General features: G+C 51.2%; 1 protein-coding gene, 1 long non-coding RNA gene and 3 other non-coding genes across 7 annotated transcripts; 2 read left to right on the forward strand and 3 right to left on the reverse strand.

Annotated features, from left to right (window-relative positions):
- Positions 1–782: 782 nt before the first annotated feature.
- Positions 783–19,271, reverse strand: SHF (Src homology 2 domain containing F). 2 transcript variants are annotated; one of them, XM_090270549.1, is made up of 7 exons: positions 18,736–19,271; positions 10,711–10,852; positions 8,338–8,544; positions 6,733–6,873; positions 5,371–5,542; positions 5,106–5,225; positions 783–1,669 (listed from the first exon to the last, which is right to left on the reverse strand). In XM_090270549.1, exons 1-7 carry the CDS (start codon positions 19,231–19,233, stop codon positions 1,483–1,485), a joined length of 1,467 nt encoding a protein of 488 aa, XP_090126675.1. In that variant the 5' UTR covers positions 19,234–19,271; the 3' UTR covers positions 783–1,482. The 2 variants fall into 2 exon arrangements, with proteins under 2 accessions (XP_090126675.1, XP_090126677.1); XM_090270551.1 differs by lacking the exon at positions 6,733–6,873.
- LOC150016411 (uncharacterized) lies at positions 6,103–8,276 on the forward strand. 2 transcript variants are annotated; one of them, XR_016509795.1, is made up of 4 exons: positions 6,103–6,508; positions 6,646–6,846; positions 7,181–7,259; positions 7,701–8,276. It is a non-coding gene; the product is annotated as an uncharacterized LOC150016411 (long non-coding RNA). The 2 variants fall into 2 exon arrangements; XR_016509794.1 differs by having other exon boundaries at positions 6,104–6,846.
- Positions 19,272–24,492: 5,221 nt separating the features above from the next.
- TRNAH-GUG (transfer RNA histidin (anticodon GUG)) lies at positions 24,493–24,564 on the reverse strand. Its single transcript has one exon. It is a non-coding gene; the product is annotated as a tRNA-His (tRNA).
- Positions 24,565–26,001: 1,437 nt separating this feature from the next.
- TRNAH-GUG (transfer RNA histidin (anticodon GUG)) lies at positions 26,002–26,073 on the reverse strand. Its single transcript has one exon. It is a non-coding gene; the product is annotated as a tRNA-His (tRNA).
- Positions 26,074–26,744: 671 nt separating this feature from the next.
- On the forward strand, positions 26,745–26,816 carry TRNAH-GUG (transfer RNA histidin (anticodon GUG)). Its single transcript has one exon. It is a non-coding gene; the product is annotated as a tRNA-His (tRNA).

The raw sequence follows: 26,816 nt of genomic DNA on the forward strand, positions 1-26,816 counted from the left end.
ATTACAAAATCCAAAATCCTATGATTCACATCACACTTGCGAGTTGCAGATTTAGGTTCTGGAGAAGGTCCTCAGATGCCCTCCCAAGGCAGCTGTGGGAGGGAGGGTGTGTGTGTAATCAGCCCGTTGGACTTGACAGCAGCTCCGCCCAGCGGCCCAGTTGGTATTCCCGGGGTCTGGGCACATTGGCCTCCGCGGGTTGCAGCTCTCAGTGCGGGCAGGGGCGCCATTGGGGCCGCGGGCGCTGTGGCCCCACGTCCGGGACCGAGGTTAGGGACACAGCCAGCAGAGGGCGCGCGCGGATGGCCCCGCCAGCTTCGGCCGTGAGCTGAAGCCATAGCTGGGAGGTGGATTGTGGCCCAGGAGCCAGGCTGCGGGTCCCCAGAGCCGAACCCATCTTTCAGGGAATGAGGGAGGCGCGGCAGGCCCCCACTTCCTCTGGAAAGGGAACGCAGTAGGCTGTGCCAGCTTCCCCGGCTCCGCGGGCGTGCGGCTTCTGCGTGGCAGGGCCACCCCGCTCCCCCCACCTCCCCGCCACCCCCGCCTGGCGTGGTGCCTCTTTGTCTCTCCGCGGCTCCCCTCCTCCCAGACAAATGACTGTAGGCAGGAAATTGGACCCGCTCCTGGGTAGCCGCGCTCGGCGTGGCTCGGCGGGGAGGGGGCCCGCAAGGCCGGCTAGCTCTGCCCCCGTCCTCCCAGCCGGGGCGGAGGCGTTGGAGGGATGTTTTGACATCTTGTCAAAGGAAGGAACTTGATGCTTCGAACGCGCTTTTCACAGCCGGTCTGTGTCTGCTCCAGAGCTGACTTATAAACACATCTGTGCTCGCTTTGCCGCTCCTCATCCCGTCAGCCCGGGGTGCAGAGCTGGAGGCGTTGGAGATGTGGACGCGGCCCTGCCTGGCAGCACTGGGTTTATTTATTGCCTCTGGCCGGGTGCCGGGGCGGCCGCGGACCGCACAAGTTCCCTCTGGCCCGAGCGCTTCCCCGCCTCTCCCCACCCCAACGCCATTTCCATCCCAGGGGTCTGCCACCAGACTCTGGACGGAGCCCCGCCGGTGGATTGAGGATGGAGGGGAAGAGATGGTCGGGGCGCCCCGCGGGCCCGCGTCCTGTCCCACAGCGCAGTGGAGTAGAGGGTGGTGGGGCAGGCGGTCGCCACCTCTGCCCCAGAGGCGGAAAGGCTCTGGAGCTGCCGATCTTAAACTCTAATGGAGACCCGCGGCTCTGAAGCCCCCTTCCTCCAGGGACTATCCTTTCTGCCCAGGGGTTCCTCTCTCCTCAGCTCCGGGCCACCTCTTACTCCAAGGCCCCAGTACGCCTCTCCCCTTTAGAATAAATTAAGGAATCTCTAGCTTCCACTAGATCCCAGGGAGAGAGGAAGAAAGACTTGGGAAATCATGTCCCGGGGAAGGGCCACAGCCCATAGCCAGGGCACAGGCACAGGGCTGGGTCCAGATCTGTCACAGTGCCCAGGCCTCACATCTACAGAGTCCGGATGGCCACGGGGTAGAGCAGGGACATGTGCTCAGCCCCCTTAATGGGCAGCTTGCGGCTGGCGTAGTGGTGCACGATTTCAGGGACGCTGCTGAATGGTGGGCTGTTCTGGCCCAGCACGTACTTGTCTTCCTTCGTCCTAGACAGTTTCATATGCATGAAGCCCTGACTGCTCCTGGGAAGAGAAGAGGAGACCCTGGTGAGTGGGGGCCCTCTCCATCCCCCTGCCTGACCCCACCCTGCCAGAACTATCTTGTTCCAAACCAGAAGGGAGTGGAAGTGACTAGGGAAGATGGAAGTCAGTCCAGAAAGCAGGGAGGGGAGTGGAGGGGGTTTTGTGGGTAGGTATTGGCTTTGTGGTAAGGGCACTGGGTGTGCCAAGAATGTGTGTCTAGTGAGTGTACAGGGTGTGTGCAGGTAGAAACTGGAGGGACCAACACCTCCCACCCCCACCCCAAACCCTGGTATCCAGGCACTCCTGCCTTCCAGCCTATGTGGTCAGGACCAGTTTACCCTCTCCCTCTCTAAGCTGTTGGGGAGGACACCAGTGAGGGGCTCCTGGACACCCCTGGCAAGACAGTGATAGACAGATGTGACAACCAAGAGAATATTGGTTGGGGCACTCTCTTGCAGATGCTAGGGGAGGGGGCAAGCTGTTTCCACCTTGTCCTGGGGATATCCCTTCACCCTGCTGCTACCTGGGCCTTGGGCCAAGCCCCCAGCTCCTCCATCCAGCCCTTCAGCCCATTCCCTTTCTCAGCGAGGACATGCTCCACTGCCTCTCCCATCTCCCGGCCATAATCCAGGAAATCAGCATTAGTGCCTGGCCCTGCCCACAAGACAAGGACCCTTCTACTCAGAGCTCTGGCTGTCTCCCAAATGTCTGGGCACCCTCAGCCTTAGAGAGAGTGTGGAGGTGGGACCTGAGCAAGAACAACTTTTGTCCAAACTACCACAGGCACGGGTGGGCCAGGCCCCAGGTCTGAAACTCACCCACAGGCAAATGGTCAGAACTGCTTGGGGGAGCCCTGCTGACCAGAGCCTACCTGGGGACAAGGACAGGGCTCAGAAACAAGTGTAGGAGGTAGGACCGGTGAGGGGGCCAACTCATGGTGACGCCCCAACTCTTGAGAGGTAAAACTGGCAAACCTCCTCACTTGCGTCTCCTGCCTGGGTACAAAGAGGGCTCTGTCTGAACCCACTTTACTAGGCCCACCAGTGAGAAAATGGGGAAAGTGGAGTGGCTGAAGAGAGGAAAGGGATGGGAGGAAAACAAAGGCCCTTAACTCCATCTTTCCCTCCCCTCCACTCCCTAGAGTACACTGCCCTAAAGCTTGCTGGGGGCCCCAGTTCTGGGTGTCAGCGTCAGGGTGTGGGGCCATCCCTCATCTGTAGGTCTGAGATAACCGCTGAGGCTGACGGTGACCTGACAGGCCCTGCAGAAAGGAGCCATGGGCCTCAGGAAAATGTACAACCCCTGGGGACTGCAGAGAGGGGAGGGAGTAAGTGGTCCCCTCCCCTGTCTGCCCTATGCCAAGACCCAGGCCCAAGGCTGTTGGCAGCAGCATGGGCCCTGCCTTCTCTCGCTCTCCTACAGTTTGGGGACAGCCCCCTCCCCACAGTCCACTTGGGAAAATCATCTCTCCTAAAAACTGTCCTTCTATGAGGGACAGATCTGGCCCAAAAAGGGCAACAAGTAACCAGAGACCAAAGTTGGAAGCTGAGAGCTCAGCGTCCATCTGTATAACTGACCTCCTGGGACAAAGTCCCGAGGGTCCATTAGGATGCAGAAGAACCCTTGCCAGACCCTCAGGGAGACTGGGTGGGACTGGCTGGGCTGAAAGGCCTGGGCTGGCTTGACTTTTGGAGGAAGCTGTTTAATTACCAGTGAAAGCCCTTCCATTACAGAGAGAAGAGAAACCATAATTGTATTTCCCAGAAGCCATTTACATGCAAACGAGGCTCTGGCAGACTGATGCTGGCAGGGCCAGATCATCCTGGGCTGGAGCCCTTCGTCCAGGCCTGCCTCTTCCTTTAGGCTAAGGCAGGGCTGTGTTCTGCTTGCTCTGCTCAGGGAGCCAGACCCCTGCAGACCACCCTTGCCTTGGACTGTTCCAGACTTGATGAAGGGTGGAGCTGTGTAATGGAACAGTGTGGTTATTAGGGTAAGATTGAGATGAGTTCAAATCCTAGTTTTGGAACTTTATTAGCTAGTAGCCTTGAGCAAGTCATATACCTCTTTGAACTTATTTTTTGTTTATAAAAAGATTGACCTTCATTGAAGGATGGTAGTTGTTTAAAGATGTTATATATACTATGCGGCACATAGTAGGTGCTCTATGAATCTAAAAAACTATAATTTTTAAAGCAATACACATTCCTGAAGTTATGTAAACCATATTTTTGACAAATGGATTTTCCCCTAATGCTCCTTCGATTTAATAATTCAGACTCCCAGAGTATGAGAGCTGGAAGAAACCTAAGAGGTAACCATTAACACATTTTGCAACAGGGAAAAAAGGCCCAGAGAGGTTAAGGGATTTGCCTAGGGTTACAAAGCTAGTTTTATTAAACCCAAGAATAAAACCCAGGTTGTGACTATGGTCTGGGTTTTTTTTTTTTTTTTTTTCATCTTTTAGTGAAGCTGAATAATTATCTTCAAATATGTCTGTTTAGCAGTCCCAAATTTCCATATATCAGTTTTGTTTGAAGTGGGGGCACATGTAGACTCCACTGCCTGCAGAAGATGCAGTAGGAAGTGGCACAGATGCCTCAGGAATGGTGCAGGGATGTGAATGGACACACTGCTCTGACAGGCTGCCATGTGGGGAGCAGGCTCTACCAGGTGGAGCTTCTGGTGCCAAGGAGAGGACTTGCCATCCTGCCAGGAGAGCCTGGGAGGCCGATGCTGGCCTGTGCATTTGCTCCCGGGGAGGAAGGCTGATGGGTAGGGAGGGTCCTGCCTCCCCCACCTCTTCCAGGATCCTTTAAAGCTCAGTTGTCAGCTGCTAGCAGCCAGACCTATTGCCCACTTCTTCAGAGTGAAGAACAGCTTTGTGCTCACTGCCCTGCCCTCCTCCCAGGACCCAGCCTCCATCTCACCCTACAGATCCTTTCAGGCAAAGTTCCTATCTCCCTGCCTGTGCTTCTAGAACATTTCAGACTTCCCTTAATAATGATGATGATGATAATTTATTGAGCCCTTGGCACCACGCTAAGTGCTTCCCATATATTATTTCATTTAATTCTTCCTTAGAAGGTAGATATTATTATTCCCCCACTTTGTCAGTAAGGAAACTTGTAAGTAAGGGACCTCAGGCCCAGCTAGTAAGTAACAGAACCCTTCTGAGCTGGACACTAGCTCAACTATTACCCCCAAGAAACTCTGAGCTCCTTGAGTGCAGGGGCTGAGCTCAGACCACTCCGGGTCCTCAGGGCCTGGCCTCAAGTCAGCAAATGTTCTTGGGGGATGGGGTTCTCCCCAGCTTGGTTGGGCATGGGGTGGGAATATCAGAGTCTCCTCCTGCCCTGGTGGTTTTCCTCCCACTGATTATCCTTGTGCCATCTTGACAGGCTAATCCTGCCTAAAGCTGCCAACCCGTCCCACTCACTTGAGGGACAGGGAGAAGTCATTCTTGCTGGTCTCACTGTTGCGCACCAGGTAGCTGGCTTCTTTGCACAGCCGGAGCAGGTTCTCGGCATCTGTTCGACTGATGGCCCCATGGTACCAGCTGAGGATGAGAGAGAGGAAGAGGGGTATTTCTGCTGGGTCCCTAGCTGACCAGGCCCACCCATTCTGGGTGTCCCTTGCAGGCAAGCCAGTGCTGGGGTGGAGGTGCAGGGGGAGAGAGTCCCCAGCTGGACACAGACACTCACACCTGGTTTTCCAGAGGCAGTGCTGGGTCTGTCCACTCCCCCAGGGGGCTGCTAGGCTCCATGCTTAGGGACTTGGGTGACTTGGGGTTCCCTGCAGAGAGTCGGGGAGGTAGACGACCCTTCTCCTCCCGGCTGGGTGACAGGCAGCTCTTCTCAGATCCTTCAAACTGGGCTGTGGGGAATATACCGGTCACAGACTATGAGGATCCTAGCGGTAGAGCCCTATAGAATAACCAGTGCCTCATTCCCCATTTCCTGAATTCTGGGTCCATTCCCCAGGCAGGGACAGGGGTGGAGGTGGGTGTGGGGCTCAGCCCTCCTGTCCCACACAGGGCCTCCCAGTCCCCACACTGTGGGAGGGGAGGGGGGAGGGGCAACAAGAGAAACCACTCAGGTTTCTCCCTCTGGAGCAGCTGACTGCCTTCCCCTATTCCATCCTCCTCAGGGTGGCTTCAGCACTGATAATATTGTTTCTTTCTCCTCCTCAGAGTTCATTACCGTTCTCCAAATCACCCTGCCAGGCCATTCTGTAGAAATGACTTATTGATCTGAGAACAATTATCCGATTCCTCTTGGTGCCATCCTGACAGGCTAATCCTGCCCACAGCCGCCAGCTGGTCCACCCCTCCCCCGACCCCAAGGTTGCTGCCCACAGGCTAACCCCCCCCACCCCCCCACCCCCCGCTAGAAGCCCAGTGGAGGTGGCTCTGCCTTCCCAGACCTCCCATTGCTAAGCCTGCATGAGGGAGGGACGGACAAAGCCAGCTGGCCAGGTGGGCACAGGCACATATGTGCAGGTGACAGAGACCCTCCTTCATTCTGTATTTACACAACACCCACTCACACTTGGGCACAAATGTACAAACAGGCGCTCAGGCCTGTGTGCACATGTACAGACACACACGCACACATACCCTTGGGCTGCTCATTCTGGGTAAAACTGAACATAGATGAAGTGTTTGGTGCCTTCTTTCTCCCATTTGGACTATTTTTTCCTCCTTGCAGCACTTCCAAGCTCTTATTGTCTTGCAGACATTAGATGCAAGGATCAGACCCTTCACTCTCAGGAGTTAGATGCTTCCTGTGCTAGCCAGCATCACCCCAACCTCAGGAGTTATTTGCATTGCTGAAGACTCTGGTCAGTGAATTTAGAATATTGGGGTTTTTTTAATGGTGGGAAAAATATTGGAAGGGATCTCCCTTAGGAGATACCTTCCCCATACCTTTGGGATTGGGGGGAGGACTGTGTACTTTGTCTATTCTTTCTTCCTCTAGGAAGAGAGGGATTCATCCTGGGTTCTCCAAATCCTATCCCACCTCAGCTCCTCCAACCCAAGCCCAGAGGGCCCCCACAGAACCCACCGCTGCCGTCCTCCAGGCTGGGCTCAGGGAGGGGTGAGGCTGGACCGGAGATGTCCCTGTCCCCATCAGGCAGGGAGGGGCTGCTGTCCAGCTGTCCCACTGGTGGAGGCCAAGGTAGGTCTTTGATGACCTTAATGTCAACTGGAGCCAGTAGCAGCAAGGAGAAGAGAGACAGACAGGAACAGGGACAGAGACAGAGACAGAGACAGAGAGAGGCAGAAGTTGAGACACCAAAACCTGGATTCAGAACACAGGACAGCCTAGAAAGGAGGGTCAGAGTAGAGGCAGGGGTGGCTTCTGAATGGGGAACAGGACCCTCAGTGGGCTGGGCAGAGCCACTGACCACAATGGGCTGGTGACAGTGGGCGGGAGGCCCAGCTGGCAAACTGCAGGATGCAGGGTCTTGCTCTGTCAGCTCTGTGGGTCCCCTTCACTTGATCTCTCACAGGCCTCCAGGGACCAGAGGGACCAGAAAAGGAGGAAAAGAGGGACAAGGAGCTGCCTACGCCTCCCGGCACCACACCCAGGTTGCCTCAGCCTCCCAGCACCCCCAACCTTGCCTCCCTTCGTCCTTTTCCCACACCCTAAATCCTGCGCCCCAGCAATTAGGAGTTGATGCCACTGGCGGCTCCAGGACTGCTAACGAGGTTTCCTAATGACGGGCATAGATTTTCCCATTAAGCAATCCAAACAGTATTGATTCTCCAAGGAGACTTCTGGAGATAAACAGCCCATCCTCAGTGGTGCCTGCTTTATAGGGAACAAATTAGAAACCTGTGGTTTCTCAGTCTGGCTGCCAGGGTGGGGAAGATAGAGCACAGAGCTGGGTCCACCTCCAAGAGGAGCCTCTTGCCCAAGGAGGAGTGATGGGGGACATGGGAATGGGAATTAAATCCAATGGCATTTAACTTCTTTATGTTCTCACTGAACCAAGGATCCAGGAGCTAAAGCTGTATTTTGTACTCCAGGCTCTCCTGCCCCTGCCCTCAAACCACCAACACACAGCTGGCCATGTCGGACTCCAGGCCTGGGATGGCCACCAAGGTGCTCAGTGCAGAAGAAACCTATCCTTATTTAGTCAAGGGGATTTCTCACAGCATCCCTTCCTCCCAGTCCCTGCTTCTCAGAAGTCCCTCTGGGGGTAGGCACCGCTGGTCTGGCCTACCACTGGAAGACACAGCCCTCGAACTCAGGGTTGGTATCTAAAGGTTACACAGGCAGCTGTTCTCATGGTCTACAGTGTTAAATGCCTTATTCTGTGAAGTGCAAGTATTTAACATATGCCACAAGTTTTACAATTTTGTTTAGAACGTCTTTATTTTGAAATATACCCAACCCCCCAAAGATGGAAGTGGCCCAAGTCTCTTGGCCTCCGAGAGGTGGGGATGCAAGGAGACGTCTTCGTGCTTCTCTTGTGCCCTCTCCTGACCCTGCGCACAGTGCTGCGTCCGCTGCCAACTTGCAGCTCTCCGTGGTGCAGACTCAATCAACTACGCTTCCCTCCTGGGCCTCCCCTGGTCCCAGCACTCCACTCCTTCCATTCTCCTGAGCCCTGAAAGCTGCTCAGAAGCCCCAGCAGGCCTGCCTTCTTCCCCCAGGACTCACCAGCAAAGGCTTTTGAAATCCGCTCCTTCTTCCACTCCCAGGGTTGATCATACTCCTCGGGGGGCCTCTCATCATCCTCAGGCAGGCGGGACTCCCGGGGCCAGGGGGCCCCCTCACCCTCCGGGGTGGCCCCCTCCTCCTCTGGCTCATAGGGTGTGTCATAGAGAGGCAGGGGCTGAGCTGCAGTCTCCTTGGAGCCCCGGATCTCTACCAGGGCAAGGCAGGAGGGGAAGTGTGAGAGTGGCTCTGGCTGCCTGGCTCAGATCCTCCAGATGTGCTCCTCAGCAATGACTTGGGCCTCCTTCAGAGGAGGTGCTGCTGGCTCTGGGGCACACATCCCAAGTCCCTCAAAACACCTCCGGGGTTTCAAAATCAGGGACCCAACAGAGAGGCAGGGGCAGAGAGGCACCAGAGTGAAAGACTGCGATGTCCACAAGGGTTGGGGAGCTGAAGCTTATGCATTTAGGAAACCAAGACAGGGTCCTCTCCTAGTTCATCTCTTCCTTGCTACCCAACTCCATTTTATTTCCTTATGTCCCAAAGGATACTGTTTCCCAATCTAAAAATCCTTCCTTGTTGCTCAGATACTGCTGACTGCCCACCCGGTCCTTGAAACTGTCCCCTTTGACAAGTCATTATCATGGACTGTCCTCTCTGATCATCCCGTTTGGTCTCTTTCCCTGGATCCTCTCTTGGTCTCTGTTTCCCAAGGCCAAGTCTTACTCATTTCCCCAGGCCCTCACTCCTTGAACTACTTGCCCAGTCTCATGGAACCCTTTGCATCCATACGTTTCCAACTGCCATAAGGATGTTTCACTTTGATGTTTCAAACTCTGTTCTGTGATTCTCTTTTTAGAATTTCTGAACCCAGTGAGACTATGATAAAAGCTATGGAGCTCCCCAGAAAAATGGACAAATATTCTCATCAATTCCAAGGCACTCATGGACCCCCTAGGAGGCACACCCCCAGCTAAATATGGTAGTCACCCACTCACTTTCTCCATTTCTGTCCACTACACTGCTCTCCTTGGTCCTGGTCCTCCTTCATTCTCGCAGTCCCACCTGTTCATTGCCAATGCCTGATGAGCCTCATCCTCATCTTTCCATATCTGGATTATTGCAGGGCAAACCTCCATTCCTCAGGCTCCTGTTTCATGGGCTCCATGTAATGACACCCCTGACTGCTCTCTGTCCCTCACCTACCTCTCCCAAGGAGGGAGAGCAGCTTACCCGATCTATCTTCTTGCAGGGAGAGAACCTTCTGGTTCTTTCTCCTTCTGCTCCTGTGCAGGGGCCTACAGCTGTCCTATGTTGGCCAAGTCTGAGTGGGCAAGTTTAATTCTGTGATGAAGTATTAAGAAGCTCACTGTGGTGACATAGCTAAGTAATGTTCTCCAATCACCTTTATCAGTAATAAAGCTGACATTGTAATCTTCATCTTTCTGTTTCCTTGATCGTATTTCTCAATTATTTCCAAGCTCCAGAGGGGAAAAAAGGGGTGTTAATTATTGGTTCCTTAAAGCCTCAGTAATTTCCACAGTAGCCTGCTAACCATCTTTCTAATGCCCAGTTCTTCTAGTCTGTTCTGTACACCAAAGCCTCTGTAATCCTCTTAAAATGCCATATTTGTCCTATTCCTTTCTTGCTCAAGAATCTATAATGGCTCCCCTCCCCCTTTTGGAGCAAGTCCAAACACCTCAGTCTTGCCCTCAAGGCCTTTCACTGCCCCGCTTGGCCTCTCTCATCTTGCCTCTCTTGTATGCCCAGCACTAAGATTACTTGCCCTTGAACAAATCTTCCTTTCATCCTGCCCAGCGGCTTTGGCTTAGACTGACTAACGTGTGTCCTCCTCTCTGATCACCCCCATGTGGTCTTTCCCTGGATCTTTTCTCAGTCTCTGTCCCCAGGGCCAGATCTTACTCATTTCTTTCTGCCCCCAGTCCTTGAATTATTTGACCCGTATCAAGGAACTCTTTGCATCTGCATATATAGTCATGTGTTTGCAATTGCTGTAAAGAGGTTTCACTTTGATATCATATCATTTCAAACTCACCACCTTCCCTAAAGCTAGTGATTCTCTTGGGGGCCAATGATCCCCCAGCCCACACCACTATCTTCCTCTTCCTGACTATCCCAAATGCTTCTAACTGTCTGATCTACTACCTCAGGTCTTAGGCACCACAAATCAAAGCTCCAAAGTGACTACCTTGAAAGCAGTGGTCACCTTCCCCGAAGACACAGCAAGGGCATCCTCCATATTTTCTAAAGACCTAGGAATCAGTTCTTGTACATGTGGGTGCCAGAGTTTGTTTTGAAGATACTTAAGCCTCAGGGCACAATCCCCACAACCCTCTCCCCGATGCTATTACTTACCCGCCATCATCTTTTGGGCCTCATAGGGCTCCATATAGCCATCATTTTCTGGGACCTTCTCTGGGGCTCCTGAAGCTCCTACTGGGCCATCACCAGTCTCCTGGACATCAAACGGATCCGCATAGTCTTCTAGGATTGCCAGCTATGGGAAGAGAGCAGGCTTCAGACATCTGAGAGAGCTCTGCTTCTCCCCAGACGCTCTATCCATGGGAGCAGGAATCCTGGACAGCCTACCTTAGACCCAAAGCCCCAGGTACCCAAGGGAAGAATCTGAGCTTAGATGGGAACACACTCTGGCTCTTCCTTTGCAGGGCTCTTCCACTAGGTTGCCAAAGAATGGTACTTTATTTTCTGTTAGTTTGTGCCTCTGGGCAATCTCCTAGACTAAATGGCCAGGATGAGGCTCCAGGCCTTAAGGCCTGCCTCAGTCAAGGTCCAGGCAGGGCAAGAGCTTACACCAGATGGTTTCACAGAGGGGATTAATTCAGAGAACTGGTTATAGAGGTGTTGGAAGAGTTCAAAGACTGCACAGGGCACAGTGGGCAACTTGGAGATTACCTTGGTCCATGCCTACCAGTGTGTTACCAGATGCTGAACAAATATATATCTGCTGACCATCAAGAACAGAAAGATTAAGTACTCACTTTATGGCACAGTTCTGTTGGTTTATCTGCACAACACCCATCATGTCATCATGTGGGTATTATCTCCCTTTTAAGGAAATGGAGACCCAGAGCAGTAGGGAACAACATGCCCAAGACCCTTCTGCATAAGCAGAGGAACCAAGATTGGAACCTGTGCCCTTTGTACAAAACCATCTGCCAGCTTGCCACCAGTGGGCATCTTGGCTGTCCCAGGAGAAAGATAACCTTACGACAGCCATGAGGAAAGCCAGAATTTGGGCTCTGCTGAAATCCCCTGGGCTCCGGGAGGACAGAAACAGGAAAGACCTGGCCTGGGCCCTCCACAGTCCACTTTCTCCCATACAAGTGGCTCATGACCACTCCTCTGTCCCTGCTCTCAGTTAAGGCGGAGGGAACCGCAAGCTGCACACCCTGCAGAGGAGTTCAAGGTGCTTGTGCAGCTGAGGACAATAGAGCCTTTCTCCAAGCTGGGCACAGAGTCCTGGGGGGCAGGGAGGGGAAGACTGGCTGAGGCAGAGACGGAGCCCAGCCCACCAAGGGCTGTCAGATCCTCAGGGGAGCACTGCAAGTGGGGTGACAGCCATTGACAAGAGGTAGCTCTACTCAACAGTAAGTGAGTGAACGCACATGCTATCCTTAAACCTTGCAATGGCTCTCCGGTGGCTACACGAAAAAGTCCACAGTTAAAGAGATGTAAAGATACTACTTTCCTCTTTGGTTTCTCTTTACTTATCTCAAATCACTTTGTTACCTGAAAACTCTATGCTCTTTTTCTCACCTCAAAAGCTTTCCTTCTGTCTGGATCAGATTCTTTTCTTTCTTCAGAAAAAAAACTTTCTGTTGTCTCCCAGGTCTGGTTAGGTACCTCTGAGCTAGGTTATCATCACATGTGTAGTAAATACTTATTTTATTATCTGTCTTCCTGCAGATTGTGAGCTTTCTGAGGGCAGGAACCATGTTTACTGCTAAATTCCCAGTGCCTGAAAGTGCTCAGTAAATCAGTTCACATAAAACAGGAAGAATGGACAAATGAGCACTTTTTCCTGTTCATTCGGAAGAAGGAGGAAGCACAAATCTGGGTGGGGGGTCAGACAAGGGGATTGAGACCCTGGAAGCTGCTCAGTGAACTGAAGCACCTGGCCCAAGTGCTATCCCCCAACTCCACAGACCCCGTCAGCCCCTCCCTCACCAAGCCTAGCCAGAGCTGCCTGAAGCACCCTTCCCACTGGAGTCCTGGGCCAGTGCCTAGAGCTACAACTCCTCCCAGTCCAGCGTGGGCCTCCCTTGTGCCAGCCCTTGGTGCCTGTGGGCGCCCAGGTGGCAGCTCTGTGGGCAGCTCAATGGCTCCTCTGTTCCTCTCCTGGCTCCACACCCTGCTCCAGGAAGCCCAGTCTGTCCCTTCCCTGACAGGGTTGGGGTGCCCAAAGGAGCCACCCATGGGGCTGGGGGTCTGAAGCAGCAGCAGAGATGCTTACTGGGAAGCCAGGTAGGACAGGCACCTGCCCAGGACACAGAGGACCCCTGTCATAGGCCAGGACTGCCTTCCCAGGGGCTTCTAGGTCATGCTAGGAGGCAAAACTGCTCAGTGGGGGAAGCTGCTTCTGACATCTTTGCCCTACCACAGTTCATTTTGTGTATGGGCCCTTTACCGGACTCTAATGTGCTCACCGTTGTACACCTTGTCCATCACAGAGCCTGGCACACAGTGGGTGCTCAGTGTACATCTCCTGGAGGCTCGATAGGCCTTCTTCTCTTCCCTGACTCACAGACTCTCAAATCCCCTTGCATCTGAACTCTGACCAGCCAGTAGCAGCTGTAGGAGCAGAACCGACATTGGAATGGGGATCAAAGCCTCCTGCTCAAGGGCAGAAGGGAGAAACTAGCAGGGAAGGCACTAAGACCAGGGCTGATATTTAGGCAAGCCCTCTAGTAGAGTCACGATGCCGTTAAAATGCTGTACTAGTTCCAAACTAGTATATAAGTAGCTGCTGCCCAGAGGACCCCCTTGTTCCCATACCTCCTTGCCAGTCAGGTCCCCCTCCCTTCTATCACCCATCAGGGTACCTACAGGATCCGGCTCTTGGGCTTGTTCCAGCTGGGCAGTGCCCCTCACAAAGCAGCTGTCAGGTTTTGACTTTCCTTCCTGCCCAAGCCTCGCCTGAGGTCGAGGCAGGCCCGCCACCTGGTTCAACCTTCCACTCTGCAGCTGGGGCCTGCTTGGAGTTCCTGACCTCTGCCCGCCATGGGGCTTGTGAGTCCAGGGGGAGCAAGGGGACAGACATCACAGGATTTGGCTCTGCAAGGTCCCCCAAATCTACTACTGCCCCCCTTTTCCCATTTCTGTAGTTTACATTTAATGTCTGGAAGCCTCTGGTTTTTTATCTGTAAAATGGGGATAGTATTAATACCTACCTCATAGGATTAGGAAGAGGGTGATGAATATAAAAGTCCTTGGCCTAGAGGCTGGCCCAGAGTCAGTGATTGATAAATGTTAGCCCTGATGATAATCTCTTATATTCAGGCATTAAGGCCCTGCAGTCTGGATACTTGTCTAGAGTGCACAACTTGTAGCAGCAGAGGTAAGACAGGGACCCAGGTCACCTGACTCTCAGGGCCTTGCTACAGGTTTTCCAGAAAAATTAGGAAATGTAGCAATAAACACACATTAGCATGTTAAAGTCTCTGAGAAGTTCTGTAGCAAAGAGAGCAGTCTAATTTTGTTTAAGTCAGCATTTGTCCAAAATATTTAACCATGAAATCCTTTTCAACTGAAAGTTTGTCAGTTTGGGTAACAGTATACTATCTACGTTCCCTGAGATCAAACTTTTTGCATCCTTTGTTCCCACTTATTGGAATGCCTGTCCCAATTTTATCTATCAGTGAAATACCTTCACGTGAAACAGATTTGTTATTATCCTTTCTAATTACAAAGCAATGCCATGCTTGTAAAGCATTCAAACATCACAGACATGCAATCGATGCCACCAACCCTTTTAAGACCCTTATGAGGTGGCTCCCTCAAGACTGGGTGGCAAGTGCTGGCCTTCTTCATTCAGAAATTGGTGGACTCAGCCCAGAATGCACTCCCCACTCCTTCTCTGAATCTTCTTCTCCTTCTTCATTGGCAAATGCTTAGTGAACACCTCTGCTCTGCAGGGCTCCTCTCCATAAGTGCAAGGGTTCCCTGGCATGGTGCTGGCAGCCAGGCTGGAGGCAGGCTGCCTGGCTGTCAGCCTCGGCTCTCTTACTTACTGCCTGTGAAATCATGCAAGTGTGACCCCAACATTCCTGTGCTTCAGTCTCCCTGTATATAACCTGGGGATAACAACGGAATTTTCCTCATAACGTTGTTGTAAGGATCAACTGGCCTCATACACGTTAGCCACTTCAAAATGGTACTGGACACATGGTAAGTGCTCAGTAAATGTCCACCATTATATTATTCAAAATGAAAACAGCAAATTCATGGGTCCTCCAGGAGCTCACAGTGATAGACACAGAATAAACTCCAAAAGACTGAAGCCCCACATCTAGGACCCAGGCTCTGGAGGCATTGCAGGCTCACTGCACATAGGGATTGAGCCTCGTCTCTGCTGTCACATAATATCACACTGGGTCTGTGATGAGGGCAACTGGAATGGGCAGCGGGCATCCATTCAAGCCCAGGCCATGGCTGGCTGCTCCTATTCCCATTCATGGTCCACAGGGTGCCAGCTGTTCCCAACTCCCAATGAGAAGAATGCCAGAGCTGAGGTATCACTGAGTCACTGGCCAAGCCAGCAAGCCAAAGGTGTCTTCTAGAGGGAGGGAGTGCCACTGTGTGAGGAGGTGGCACTGGGTAGAATAGAGGTCTGCCATACAATCCCATAGGCCTCAGCCCTCCATGAAGCACCAACAGTAGCACAGCTGGCCAGCTCAGGCCACAAAGGGTTAAGAGGTCTAACCAGTCCACAAAGGTTCCTGATCTAGACCCTTCTCTTCTCCTCCCTCTACTTCCACTGGAGGCCCTGTGCAAGATAAACAGATCAGACCTCCAGACTCTGTGGAAGTCATAACGAGGAAAATTAAAGCAAACAAACAAACTCAAAGAAGGCAAGGACAGGGTCTTCTGAATGGTGAGTCCCTTTCAGGGCCTAGGTGTCACTTAATGTGTCACTTAATGATACATAAACACTCAACGAACACTGGGTAAAGAAGGACCCTACCCCTCCTTCTAACCCCAGGGTAGGCATGTCTTATTTGATTTCAGACACCTGAATATCTCTCTCTTTACTATACTGTTCCTCCTGTCTGTTCACTTCTTCTGATTTTGGGCCTGCAGGATCTAAGTCCATGTGGATGCCATCTATGAGATACATCTATTTTTCTAAATTCTGTGAGAATCTGAGAGCTGTGAGCCTTTTCCCAGAAAAATGCTCATGTACTCAAATATCTGCACAATTTCTGGAGGCTGGTGAGTCCCAGAAATGCCTCCATGAGCTAAGAACAAGAGCCCTAGTTTCACTTCATACAGTGTGTCTTTCTTATTGTTCCCATCGCATCTCTCTCTCTCTGCTTACACACACACACACACACACACACACACACACATATCTTGGCATGATGGAGGCAAAGGACACACTGCACAGATGGCCAAAGACAGCTCAAAGCTTCATCCAATCAGGGCTCCTTTCCCATACTCATCACCCTTTCCTAGACCAGGTTTTTCCTATCGAAGGTCTGAGAAAAGGGAGCAAAGCAAAGCCTAGCTCTCTAACTCTTCTGTCAGAGCACAGCCTGGAGGCCAGAAAGAGCCCAGCACCATGAGGGAGCTCTTCCTGTGGCCAGATGGCAAGTCCCTGCCTTCCCATCCCATGCAGGGTGCGGTTCCTGCTGCTCCCACACCTGCCCTGCCAGGCCTGCCCAGATGGCCACCTTTGTACCCCTGCCAACTGTAGCAGTGGGTCTCAGGGTAGGCCAACCGCCAGAGCCCTGCACGGGGAGAAGACTAATTGTCCTGAGCCCCCTGGGCTTCTCAGGGTCCTGTCGAAGTCCCCATTCTTTCCTATTCCATAGTCACTGAGCTCATTTCCCCTCATCTCTCTGGCTCACCACAGAAGCATTTCCAACCATTTTATCAGACCTCACAACCCAGCCCCTCTCAGAGGGTTCTGGGCCACCCAGCCCCAGTCACTGGGTTCCAGGAGAAGGAGAGAAATTGACCAACCCAAGGCATATCCTGGTCCTCCGTTCACACCTCACCTTAGGAAGTGACCCAAAGGTAACAAGCCAAGAGGACCTGCAGTGCTGAGAGGAGGGAGAACAGAGAATAGGGAGAAAGCAGCCACAGAGAACAGAAAAACTGGCTCAGCACCACCTCAGGGGCCAGAGCCAGGCCAGCTCCTGTCCAGGGGCAGCAACTCTGTGTGAGCTCTGTAGACATGTGCTGACACTTGGATTTAGAGTAAGGGGCTCTTCCTAAGGAACTCTCTGGGGTCCCCCAAACTCTGCTGTGGAAGGGGTGGAGCTGCTCTCTCTGAATGGTGGGAGGCCCCACGGATGGCATCCCAGGTCCTTCTCATCACACACAGTAAAGAAACCACAGATTGTGTGGCTCCCAGGAGATCCTGCTGGATTTCATTCCTTTCCCTGCAGCTTACAAAGGAGTCAGACACCTCTTCGCCCCCAAGGTCTGAACAGCCCACAGATCACAGAGCTGACCCAGGGTGAGGTATGGACACCATCTGTGGGAGGATACACAGGTCTCTGCATGATTGTGTGGGCACAGCACCTTCATTGTGGGGTCTTTGTGGGGAAATGTACTAGGGGAGTGTCTGACCCTCAAGTCACCCTGGCAATGGACAGTCGCCATTCAGGATGTATTTATGCACCCTTCTTTATGCCAAGCATTGTGTCAATCACTTGGAAGACACAGACATGAGGAAAACATGGTCCTTGTCCTGGAGGAGCCCACAGCTTGATGGATAGCCCAAGAGGAAAACAGCCAGGAACAGCTCAGACCCACATTCCAATGGGTCTAACGCCCCCTCTGCCTTACTGCCACCACCACCATCACATCACCCAAGAGCGGGGAACGATTAGGAAAAAGAGAAGACTAAGGACATGTAAAGAAAGCACAGCCTCCTTCTGCGGGCGAAGGGTCCTAACCCAGGGTGGGCAGCCATGCCTCATGGCAGGAACTGGGGGGAAAAATAATTCATATCCCTAAGGCTTCTGCTCTGACCCTGACACACCTCTCTTATCCGGGAAATCAGGCAGAACAGTACTCTCTTGGCTGAAAGCCTCAACCCTGGAGCCAGTAGATTCAAACAGCAACTTTGCTTTCCAGTCCAATAAAACTGAAGAAAGGGGAATATGCCCCAGAGTTGAGTTCCCAGGGGTGAATGAAGAAGGACAAAAGAGACAGAGCAGCTCAGGGCATGATAGAACTTAAGCCTAGAGGGACCTGGGGATGGCTTTCTGCTGTCAAGGAGAGACAGGCCAAACTGAGGATGAGCAGGTGGTGGCTTCTCTACCCAGCCGCTGAGGCACAGCGGGTGTTCTCAGAAACAGTAAATGTCTGGCTATCCCGGGCCTGCAGATCCATGAAAGGCTCTAGCCACCCTCAGAATAAAGCAAGGGAGGGGGAGGCCAAGAGGAGGAGTGTTTTCAGCTGCTTAGCCCCTTCTGGGCAACAGGTTCTGAGCACTGACTGTCCCCACACTGGGGAGAAAGGGAAGGAGTGCAGCAGTGGGCCTGCCCAAACCTCAGTGGTCAGCATCCTTAGCACAGAGCTGCATACTCCCTGTTCTGGCTTCCTGAGAACAACAGTCCACCGGCTCCAGTCCGACTGGGCGAGGCAAAGGCCAGCTCTTGCTGTGCCCATAGGCAGAAACCCCAGCCTTCATCTCCTTCTCGTGGTTTCAGCACCTGCAAGGATGCTTGGGCTCTCAGAGAAGTGGAGCTTTGTGCTGGCGCTGCCCTGGGGGAAGGGGTCAGAGATCAAAGGGCAGTGAGCTACTGCTCCCAGTGGGCAGAAAGGCTGTAAAGATCGGGGTGGGGTGGGGAATTCAAGTCCCGTTAGAAAAAGGCTGGCTGATTAGGCTCCAGGGGGGCTGCAATGAGGAGAGCAGAGCCCCAGAGGGTGACGGTCACCAAGTCCTGGGACGATAATAGGGGACAGAAGCAGAGTTTGGGGCACACGTCCCAGATTAGTAGGTCGAGAATCTGAACAAAGGTAGATGAAGACTCCGAGCCCCGGGGTCAGGGACTAAGATTGTGTCCGCCAAAAACCGTGACACCGAGTGGCCCGGCCCTGGCCAGGCCACCTTTGTCCCTCTCGAAAGCCCTAGGCCACCAATCACCTCTCTCCCCGGTCATCCCCGCCCGTCGCGGCACTCACCCTGTCGCTGCTGGCTGGGGGTCCAGAGATTCGCTCCTCGGGCGGGGGCGCTGGGGGACCAGGGGTCTCGACCCGAATAAGGCGGTGGGGGGGCGAGCCGTGCCGCGGGGGCGGCGTGGGGCCGGGGACCGCGGGGGTGGCTAGGGCAGCGGAGCCGGACGGCCCCCCGGAGTAGGGGTCTTCGAAGTCACGCTCCCTCTGCAGTCGGTAGGCGGCCAGAATGTCCGGGGGTGGCGCAGGGGGTGCGGCCGGGGAGGGGGCGGGGGGGCGATAGTCCGGCTCCGGGGGCGCCGGCTTGCCCCCACCTCCGCCGCCGCCCCCCCCACGGAAGCCCAGGTGCTCCCGGAGCCACTTGGCTACTCCGCCACTGCCGCCCCCTCCTGGGCCGGCTCCGGTACCCGCAGCGCCCCGGCGCGAGCCCCCCGGGCCGCTCCCGGCGCTCCCCTGAGCCCGCGGTCCCGGGCCGGAGCCCGCTGGAGGGGTTCCGCTCAGTAACATGGGGCCAGCCAGACTGAGCTGGGGGAGCGCTGTGGTCGCGCGGGGGGCGGGGGCGGGGGCGGAGCTCCGCTGGGCAGCGGGAGGGGGCGGGGCTCGTCGGTAACAAGGAAGGGGCGGGGTTCCGCTCCCTAATAAGGTTGACCTCCCCGGGCTCCGCGGAGGAGAGGAGCTTGGGCTTCCAGCGGTGTGGACTCTCGAGAAGTGAAACGGGCGACCCTGGGACTGGCGATGCGATTCCTGCACTGAGGATGAATCCTCCACGTGTCGCCACGCGTGCTCCTGTGGGGGCGCACCTGTCCCCATGAGTTCTCCCTCCCCAGCTTCCAGTTTATGCGCGACGCCAAGAGGGGAGCCTTTGGGCACCTTCCACCCCTCCCTTATCCTCTCCCAAGGCCCCCTCCCTGGGAAGTAATATCCTACGAGGAAAAGCTAGGGAGGGCGAGAAAGGAAGCTGTTCGTAAGATGCGTCTGTAACTACCTCCTCCCTCGTGGTAGTCCCACCTACCACCTTCCAACCTACTGTTCACACCGCACATACTTGAACCCATGTTGCTTTTCAAGACAGACAGACACACATCCCATCACAATCAACTTCCTGGAGGCACGTCCTCTCCATCCGAGAATAGCCCGTGCATAAATGTCTTTCATTCACGGGAGTACCCGCTACTAGCAGGCCCACCGGGCCCCGACCACAGCGCGTGCACACGCAGAAATCACTTTAAGTCACATCCCGGGTTTCATTGTCAATCAGGTTAGTGACAGAATAGAAAGAGACAAGTCAATAAATCAAGTCTAGAAACAGTTTCAATGTTGTCCATCACAAACCTCTTATCCTGAGGCCGGGATGCTGTAAGGATGCTAGGCATTGTTGTCTTAGAAGTAAAGCCAATTTCTCCCCAGAAACGTCGTAGCCCTAAAACAGACACCAACATCTGGTTCCGGCTCTGCTAGGAAAGTAACAGCTTCACCTCATCATCATCCCCCTGGGTACCACCTCAGTGTCTCCCTCACTCTTAGGCTCATATCGATCTTCTGAGGGAGCAAAGAACCACGTGTGGCCCCAAAGGGAAGGGGGCTAAAAGCTGGGAGAGTAGAGAATGATGGGATGGCAAAACTGAGAATCCCCTAGGATTCCTGGTGCCCCAGGTCTCAAAATATTTGAGTTTCTGCTTTATGCATATTCTAATTGGTGTTATAGGACAGTGCTTCTCAACTTTAATGTGAATATGAATCTCCCATGGAACTTATTCAATTGCAGTTTCTGATTCTGGAGGTCTAGCTGGGTAGGGTCCCAGACTGTAGTTCTAGTAGACTCCCAGATGATACAGATGCAGCTGATTGCCCCATCACACTTTGATTAGCAGGGCTGTAGGATATACTGAAATATCTGATATTCTGCCTGACTTCAAAAGGGAAAATAACACGTGCACATTGTAAAAATTGACTTACGCTGGGTAAGATTTGGACAAGTGAAGCAAAGGAGTGAAAGGTCATTCCAAGCTAGGAGGTCAGCATGAGCTGAGCAAAGGCATTGTGATGGGAACCAGAATGCCATAAAGAAGGGGAGGACTCATAGTAGGGAAAAGCAAAAAATAAAGTTAGATGAAGAGAGAGGAGGATATCATAAAGGTAGAGTTTAAATGATAATTAAAATTTTATAATACCTGTGTGCACCATATACCTCATCTTGTTTTAAATGATCTGTTAATGCAGTTTCCTCCCCCACCAGAGTGTGGACCCCTGGAAGTGGGCATTGTTGAGTGCACCATGGGGCCAGGCAGCTGCCAGGAACCAAGGATACAGAGGGGAAGCTGTCACAGCAAGCATCCTCTGAGGCTTGGGTGGAACTGGCCAGATTCAAAGTCTTGCATGTTAAAAGCATTACTGGGAAATAATAAGCTAGGAAGGGGAGAAAGGGAATTTCTGAAAAGGAACAAGGTGTTCCCATCACTTAGTGCAGAGTCTGTCACATGGCAAGAGCTTAACAAACGTTGAAATGAATAGATTATTTATCTTGTTCTTATTTTATAGAGCTGTAATTGTGGTATACACATTTTTGTTTTTATTTTTTAATTTAATATTGCATAATTTTCCCATGTTGTTATGTTATTTTCTTTCAGCTCCTTTTTCAAAAAAAATTCAAACCTACAAAAAAGCTCAAAAAAAGTACAGTGGAAATTTGTATACCCTTCACCTAGATAAACTGGTTTTTAACATTTTGCCATATTGGCTCTACCCCTTTTTCTTTTTTTCTTAACCACTTGATTGCAAGTTGCAAATATCATAACATTTCAGCTCTAAATACTTCAGCAGCCATTTCCTAAGAATAAGAAATTCTTCCATTGGGCTGTAAAAGCATTATTACAATAGTATTGTCTATTATACAGTCTATGCTGGATATTTTCTATTTTCCCTCCAAAATGTCATATGTATTCTTAATTCAGGATTTAATCAAGATTCCCCCATTGTATTTATTTAAGTTTCTTTATCTTTTTATCTTAAACAGTTCCCCATTTATTGTTGTTGCTAGTTTGCTTTTTATGGTATTGATTGTTCTGAAGCATCCAAGGCAGTGTCATGTAGAATGTCCCACATTCTCGATTTTTCCAGTTTCCTCATGATTAGAGTCAGGTTAAACATTTCTAAAAAGACTTTCCAGCTGGAGTGAGGGGGTATAAAGGTACTAAATGGTAATGGAAAAAAATACAATAAAGATTAAATTAAAAAAAAAAAAGATTTTCCAGTTTTGAAAAGACACTACACAGGGGATGTCATGGAACTCTCACTGTGTCACACTGGGAGGCCAATAGTACACATTTTTCTCTTTATTAGTGATGCTAGGCTTGATAATTTGGTTAAGTTGGTGTTCAACAAGTCTCTTTTCTTTACAACTTAAAGTAAGCTCTGGTGTGATTTCCTAAGACTTTTTAACTATTTGCTTCCAACAATGGTTTACCCATGATGATCTATTCTTGCATTTGTTATTATACTGGGGATTGCAAAATGGTGACTGTCTAATTCTGTCATTTCTTCTGAATTTATTATTTGGAATTCTTCTATCAAGGGTTCCTCCTTTTCCTCCTCTTCTTCTTTCTCCTCCTCCTCTTTTCTTTCTCTCTCTCCCCCCATGGTCTCAAAAATTCTCGTTTTAAAAATTCAATATGATATAACCCATTACTATCAATATTGTTTTTCATGCTCAAATTGCCCCAAATTTGTCTGATAGGGGCCCTTTCAGAAGGCTCCTGTGTCCTTTTGACTTGGTCCCATCGATCTGTAAACATTTACTTGCTTTCTTACACAAGATATTTCAGACTCAACTTGTACTTAACCTGCTGCAGACTTGTTACCAGTCATTTCTTTAAGGAAATCTTACTGTTTTTAGTTGGAAGTGATATTTAAAAGTTGGCTTTATACTTTTAAAATGACTATTTAATAAATCACCAAATGAACATAAATTAGTTCATGGACACTTTTATTTGTTGAGCATTTAGGCTATTTCCACTCTCCTCTCTTCTAAATAAGTCTGTAATAGACATTTTTATGCAGATAACTTTTCCAAGTTTAAGATTATTTTCTTCGGCAAGATTCCCAAGAGTGGAATTATTGGGGCAAAGAGTATAATTTTTATTCTGATTCTTGATACACATTGTCCACTTGTTCTCATGGAAGGTTTTTAAAGTTTACAATGAAACTTCTAAGTATCAAACCTAACGATCTTGACTCATTCCTCTTTCTCCTTTGCAGCACCTGAGTTTGCTGACCTCCTTGGTACTTGAAATATTCTCCCAAACTTCCCTTAAAATGACAGTGTTTTGGTTCTCCTCCTTTTTCTCAGGCCTCGTGCTAGCTTCATTAACCTCCTAAATTTGTGCATGTCCCAAGACCTAGCCTTTAGCTCTCACTTTTCTTACTGAGTACTGACAGAATGGGGTGTCCTCACTTCTGTTTGTGCCTAATTTTGGATGTTCAGTACTGTTTTGAGTTCTGATCCCTTCTGGGTTTTGCCTTCCTCTAAGTCTAGTCTTTGGGTTGCCTTGGGTCCATCTCTGTCCACAACCTTGAGAGGATTAACATATTCACATGTGCATGCACTGTTCTTTGAGATTCTGGATGTCGATGGAGCTTCATTTGGGCCAAGTTTTCTATTTGTTTGATATGAAAATAACATGGTTCTGTGTCAAAAGAATACAACTTAAGATGCAACCGAAAAGCAAAACTGGGCCACTTCTCTCATTTATGGACTGCATAAGAAACTTCTATTCAAATACTTATGGAGAAGATGTATGCTTGGAACACAAACATAGTAAGATTTGGTTCTGCCTTCAATGAACTTGAATTTTCTAACTTCAGTGGTTTGTGTCTTAAGTTGGATCCTGACAATAAGATTGGGGAGATATGAAAGTAGAGGGTCTACAAATGGATCAGCAAGTCAAGTCCCTCTTCAGTTCTAAACCCAGGATGCTTTCCTGCCCTTCCAATCTGAAATCAAAATAGGGCTGCTTCCCAACAGAGCCCAGGTTCCCATTCAAAGGTTTTTATGGGCACAGTAATGAATCATTTCCCCTCTTCTTACCAACCCAGATATCTCCCACCCTCCCTAGCCAGGAGCCAGGGTGTGGAGAAAAAAAGGACAAGATCAGGGTGGGTGGAGATTCCTTCCTGGTATGTGTACTATTTTTCCTTGTAAAGGGAGATTGCCTACCAGTTCAAATCTGTCACCTCAAATTCTGACCTCTGAGGGTGAGAGGGAGGAAGGGAAGAGAGTATTTGCATTTTGCAAGAAGGGGGGATATATTCGCACGCAGGTATACACATATGTGTTTATACAAGGACTGTCCTGGAAAGACATATTGGAAATTGGCAATAATTTGGTGGATGAAGTGAAGAATGAGGAGACTTACTTTTCACTGGATTTGCACACATGCACTCTCTATTTAAAAATAAACTCAATTTCTAAAAAATGCATGAAAAGGAAAGAAAGAGCAGGGTCACGGGGTGGGGGGCGCTGTTGGTGTAGGGGAATGATTTAGACACGGATTTTCGACTGTTAGATCTGAAGTTGAAGCGTTAAACGAGATTTACTGGAGGTGTCGATCTTAGAAGTGGTTCAGCGTTGAAGGTAGAGAGATACAGTGGTTTATTTCAAGAAAAGTGAGTTATGATATATATAAAATATTATTGAATTGACGAGGGAAAATAAGAAAGGAAAAAAAAAGTAAAAAGCACAGGCTCCTTGCCGTGTCATTGTTCCCACAATGCCGTGACTCGGATTCGAACCGAGGTTGCTGCGGCCACAACGCAGAGTACTAACCACTATACGATCACGGCGAGCTACCGGAGCCTTGGGGCCAGCCTGTTTTTACTGTCCCTTTCAGTAGTTATAGGCCTTCCCAGTTTGCGCGTCATTAAACCGTCTGCTTATGGGGCGGGGTTCCAGCCTAAGGCTGAGCCTGAGAATGCGCAGGCGCATTGCGCTCCTGTCAGTTGCCGAGGTTCTTTCCGGTTTTGGTCGTTTAACCACTTAACAATTTGATAATGCTGTGGGGAAGGGTGGGTTCCGTGTGAGTGAAGTGGGAGTTTAGAGAGGACCATTTGTGCATCAGGTACGGGACTGGCCGGAAATCAGTGTTCACAGGCTTTGTTAACTCCCATTCCTTGAAGGAAGCCTATCTTCTGTGCCTGGGAGACACTTCAAGCGACCCTGGGCCTGCAGGGGCGCTTCTCAGGGGTCTCTTCCCAGCTGATTCCCCTAGGTGTGACCCAACTCCGACTCTGCGGAGGATGCGGACGCGCCCACAATCCGTTTGACTACGTAGAAGGGACTCAAAGCATCTCACCCTGACGTTCCCCTCCCCCTAACACCCACTTCCTTGCAGCTTCTACTTCCCGGATGGCCCTGATTGTTCCCTCTGCAGTGCTCCCCCCGCCCTCGGTGCCCACCTCTGTTGTGTTCCTGGGCGGCAGCAGGGCCAAGGCTGCGTTTTTCTTGTCTATCAGTGCTCCCGCCCCCATGGTGCCTAGAACCAGGCCGAGTCCACAGTAGGCAGTGGCTTTTTTCTACATTGAGAAAGAGCCACTGGTTCTAAAAAGTGAACCCACAGCGGCTACCCGTCTCTCCAGTGTCATTTGGTCTAATCACCTCCCCACACCCTACAGAATCGCCAGAGGGATCTTGGTAAACATGAATTGAAATATTTGACCGCTCCACCTCTCACTCCTACCTTCCAGACTACAAGAAATTCGTCCAGTTCATCTCTTGGCTCTTCCTGAGTCTCTTCCCATTTCCCTAATTACTCGCATTCATTCACTCAACAGGTCCTTGAGAAGCACCTGTTAGGCCAGAGCCTTTGGGCGTTGTGGGGGCGCAGAGAAAACTTACAAAGAGGAATTACGATACGTAGTTACTTAAGTCTTTGACTTCAAGAGCTGCTTCAAAGGTCACTTGCTCTGCGAAGCCTTCTCTTCCTATTATTGGGAGTCCGTTTCCAGCGCTGCCATTGAAATTCCTACAGATCTGGAACAAAACATTTTTGTGAGTGCTTTGTGCTTTGTCCCCAAGAATGATAACGTGCGTAGATCCGGAGTAACTGGAAGCTTATATCTGTCGTGAGCCCAGTTTAGCCAGAGCGGGCGAAAACGTCGTTTCCCAGTGTCATAAGGGGACTGGAATCTATTTTCCGAACGTCGTAAAACACTCCCGAGTAAAACGGAGAGTTCAAAATAAACTAAAAAGCCAAATCCCTTGCCGTGCCATTGCTTTCGCAATGCCGTGACTCGGATTCGAACCGAGGTTGCTGCGGCCACAACGCAGAGTACTAACCACTATACGATCACGGCGAGCTACTGGGGACTTGGAAAACGAGGTCCTCTCCTGAGATCTTCTGTGTTAAAAGCCCCGCCCCTCAACATGTCATTGATTTGTCATTGCCTGTTTCCGCCCATCCCCCGCCTTGCTATTTTCCGAGCGTATGCAGGAGCATTAGTCTCCTCACTGCCCTGATTTCAATCCCGACTGGTTTGAGGGCCGGATTCTACCGCTTCACCTCTAGGGAGGCTGCGTTTGGGCTTCCCTTTCTCCGCGTCACAAAGGAAGTGGTGCGGATGGGTCGGAACTGATTTTCTTTCTTTTAGAACTTAAGAGACACCCTCATTCCGAACCAGAATCTGTTCAGATAGTGTGAGCGCCGGGGCACGGTGGGTGAGAGAGGGACCTAGGGCCACCATTTGGTCGACTCCGGTGTCTCACATCCCTACAGGCTACGTAGGCCTGGCGGGCCTCACTGGAGTCCTTCAGTTTGCAAATCTCTTTCACGTCCTTTCTTTTATGGTCCGTGGGGGGCGACCAGCGGAGACTTTGGCTGGCTCTGGACCACGACGTTGGGACTCTGCTTCAGGGTCAGTGCGAGGGTTCAGAGGGGCCTGGTTGAGTGTTCAATTTGAAAATAACGGTGGCTCCATAGAAGAGGACAGTACTTGGGGACAGAAAAGGTGTAGCGCTCCGGTAGCTTGCCGTGATCGTATAGTGGTTAGTACTCTGCGTTGTGGCCGCAGCAACCTCGGTTCGAATCCGAGTCACGGCA

The sequence above is a fragment of the Furipterus horrens genome, unplaced genomic scaffold (genome assembly GCF_987537825.1).
Source record: "Furipterus horrens unplaced genomic scaffold, mFurHor1.1.pri manual_scaffold_3, whole genome shotgun sequence".
Lineage (NCBI taxonomy): Eukaryota > Metazoa > Chordata > Mammalia > Chiroptera > Furipteridae > Furipterus > Furipterus horrens.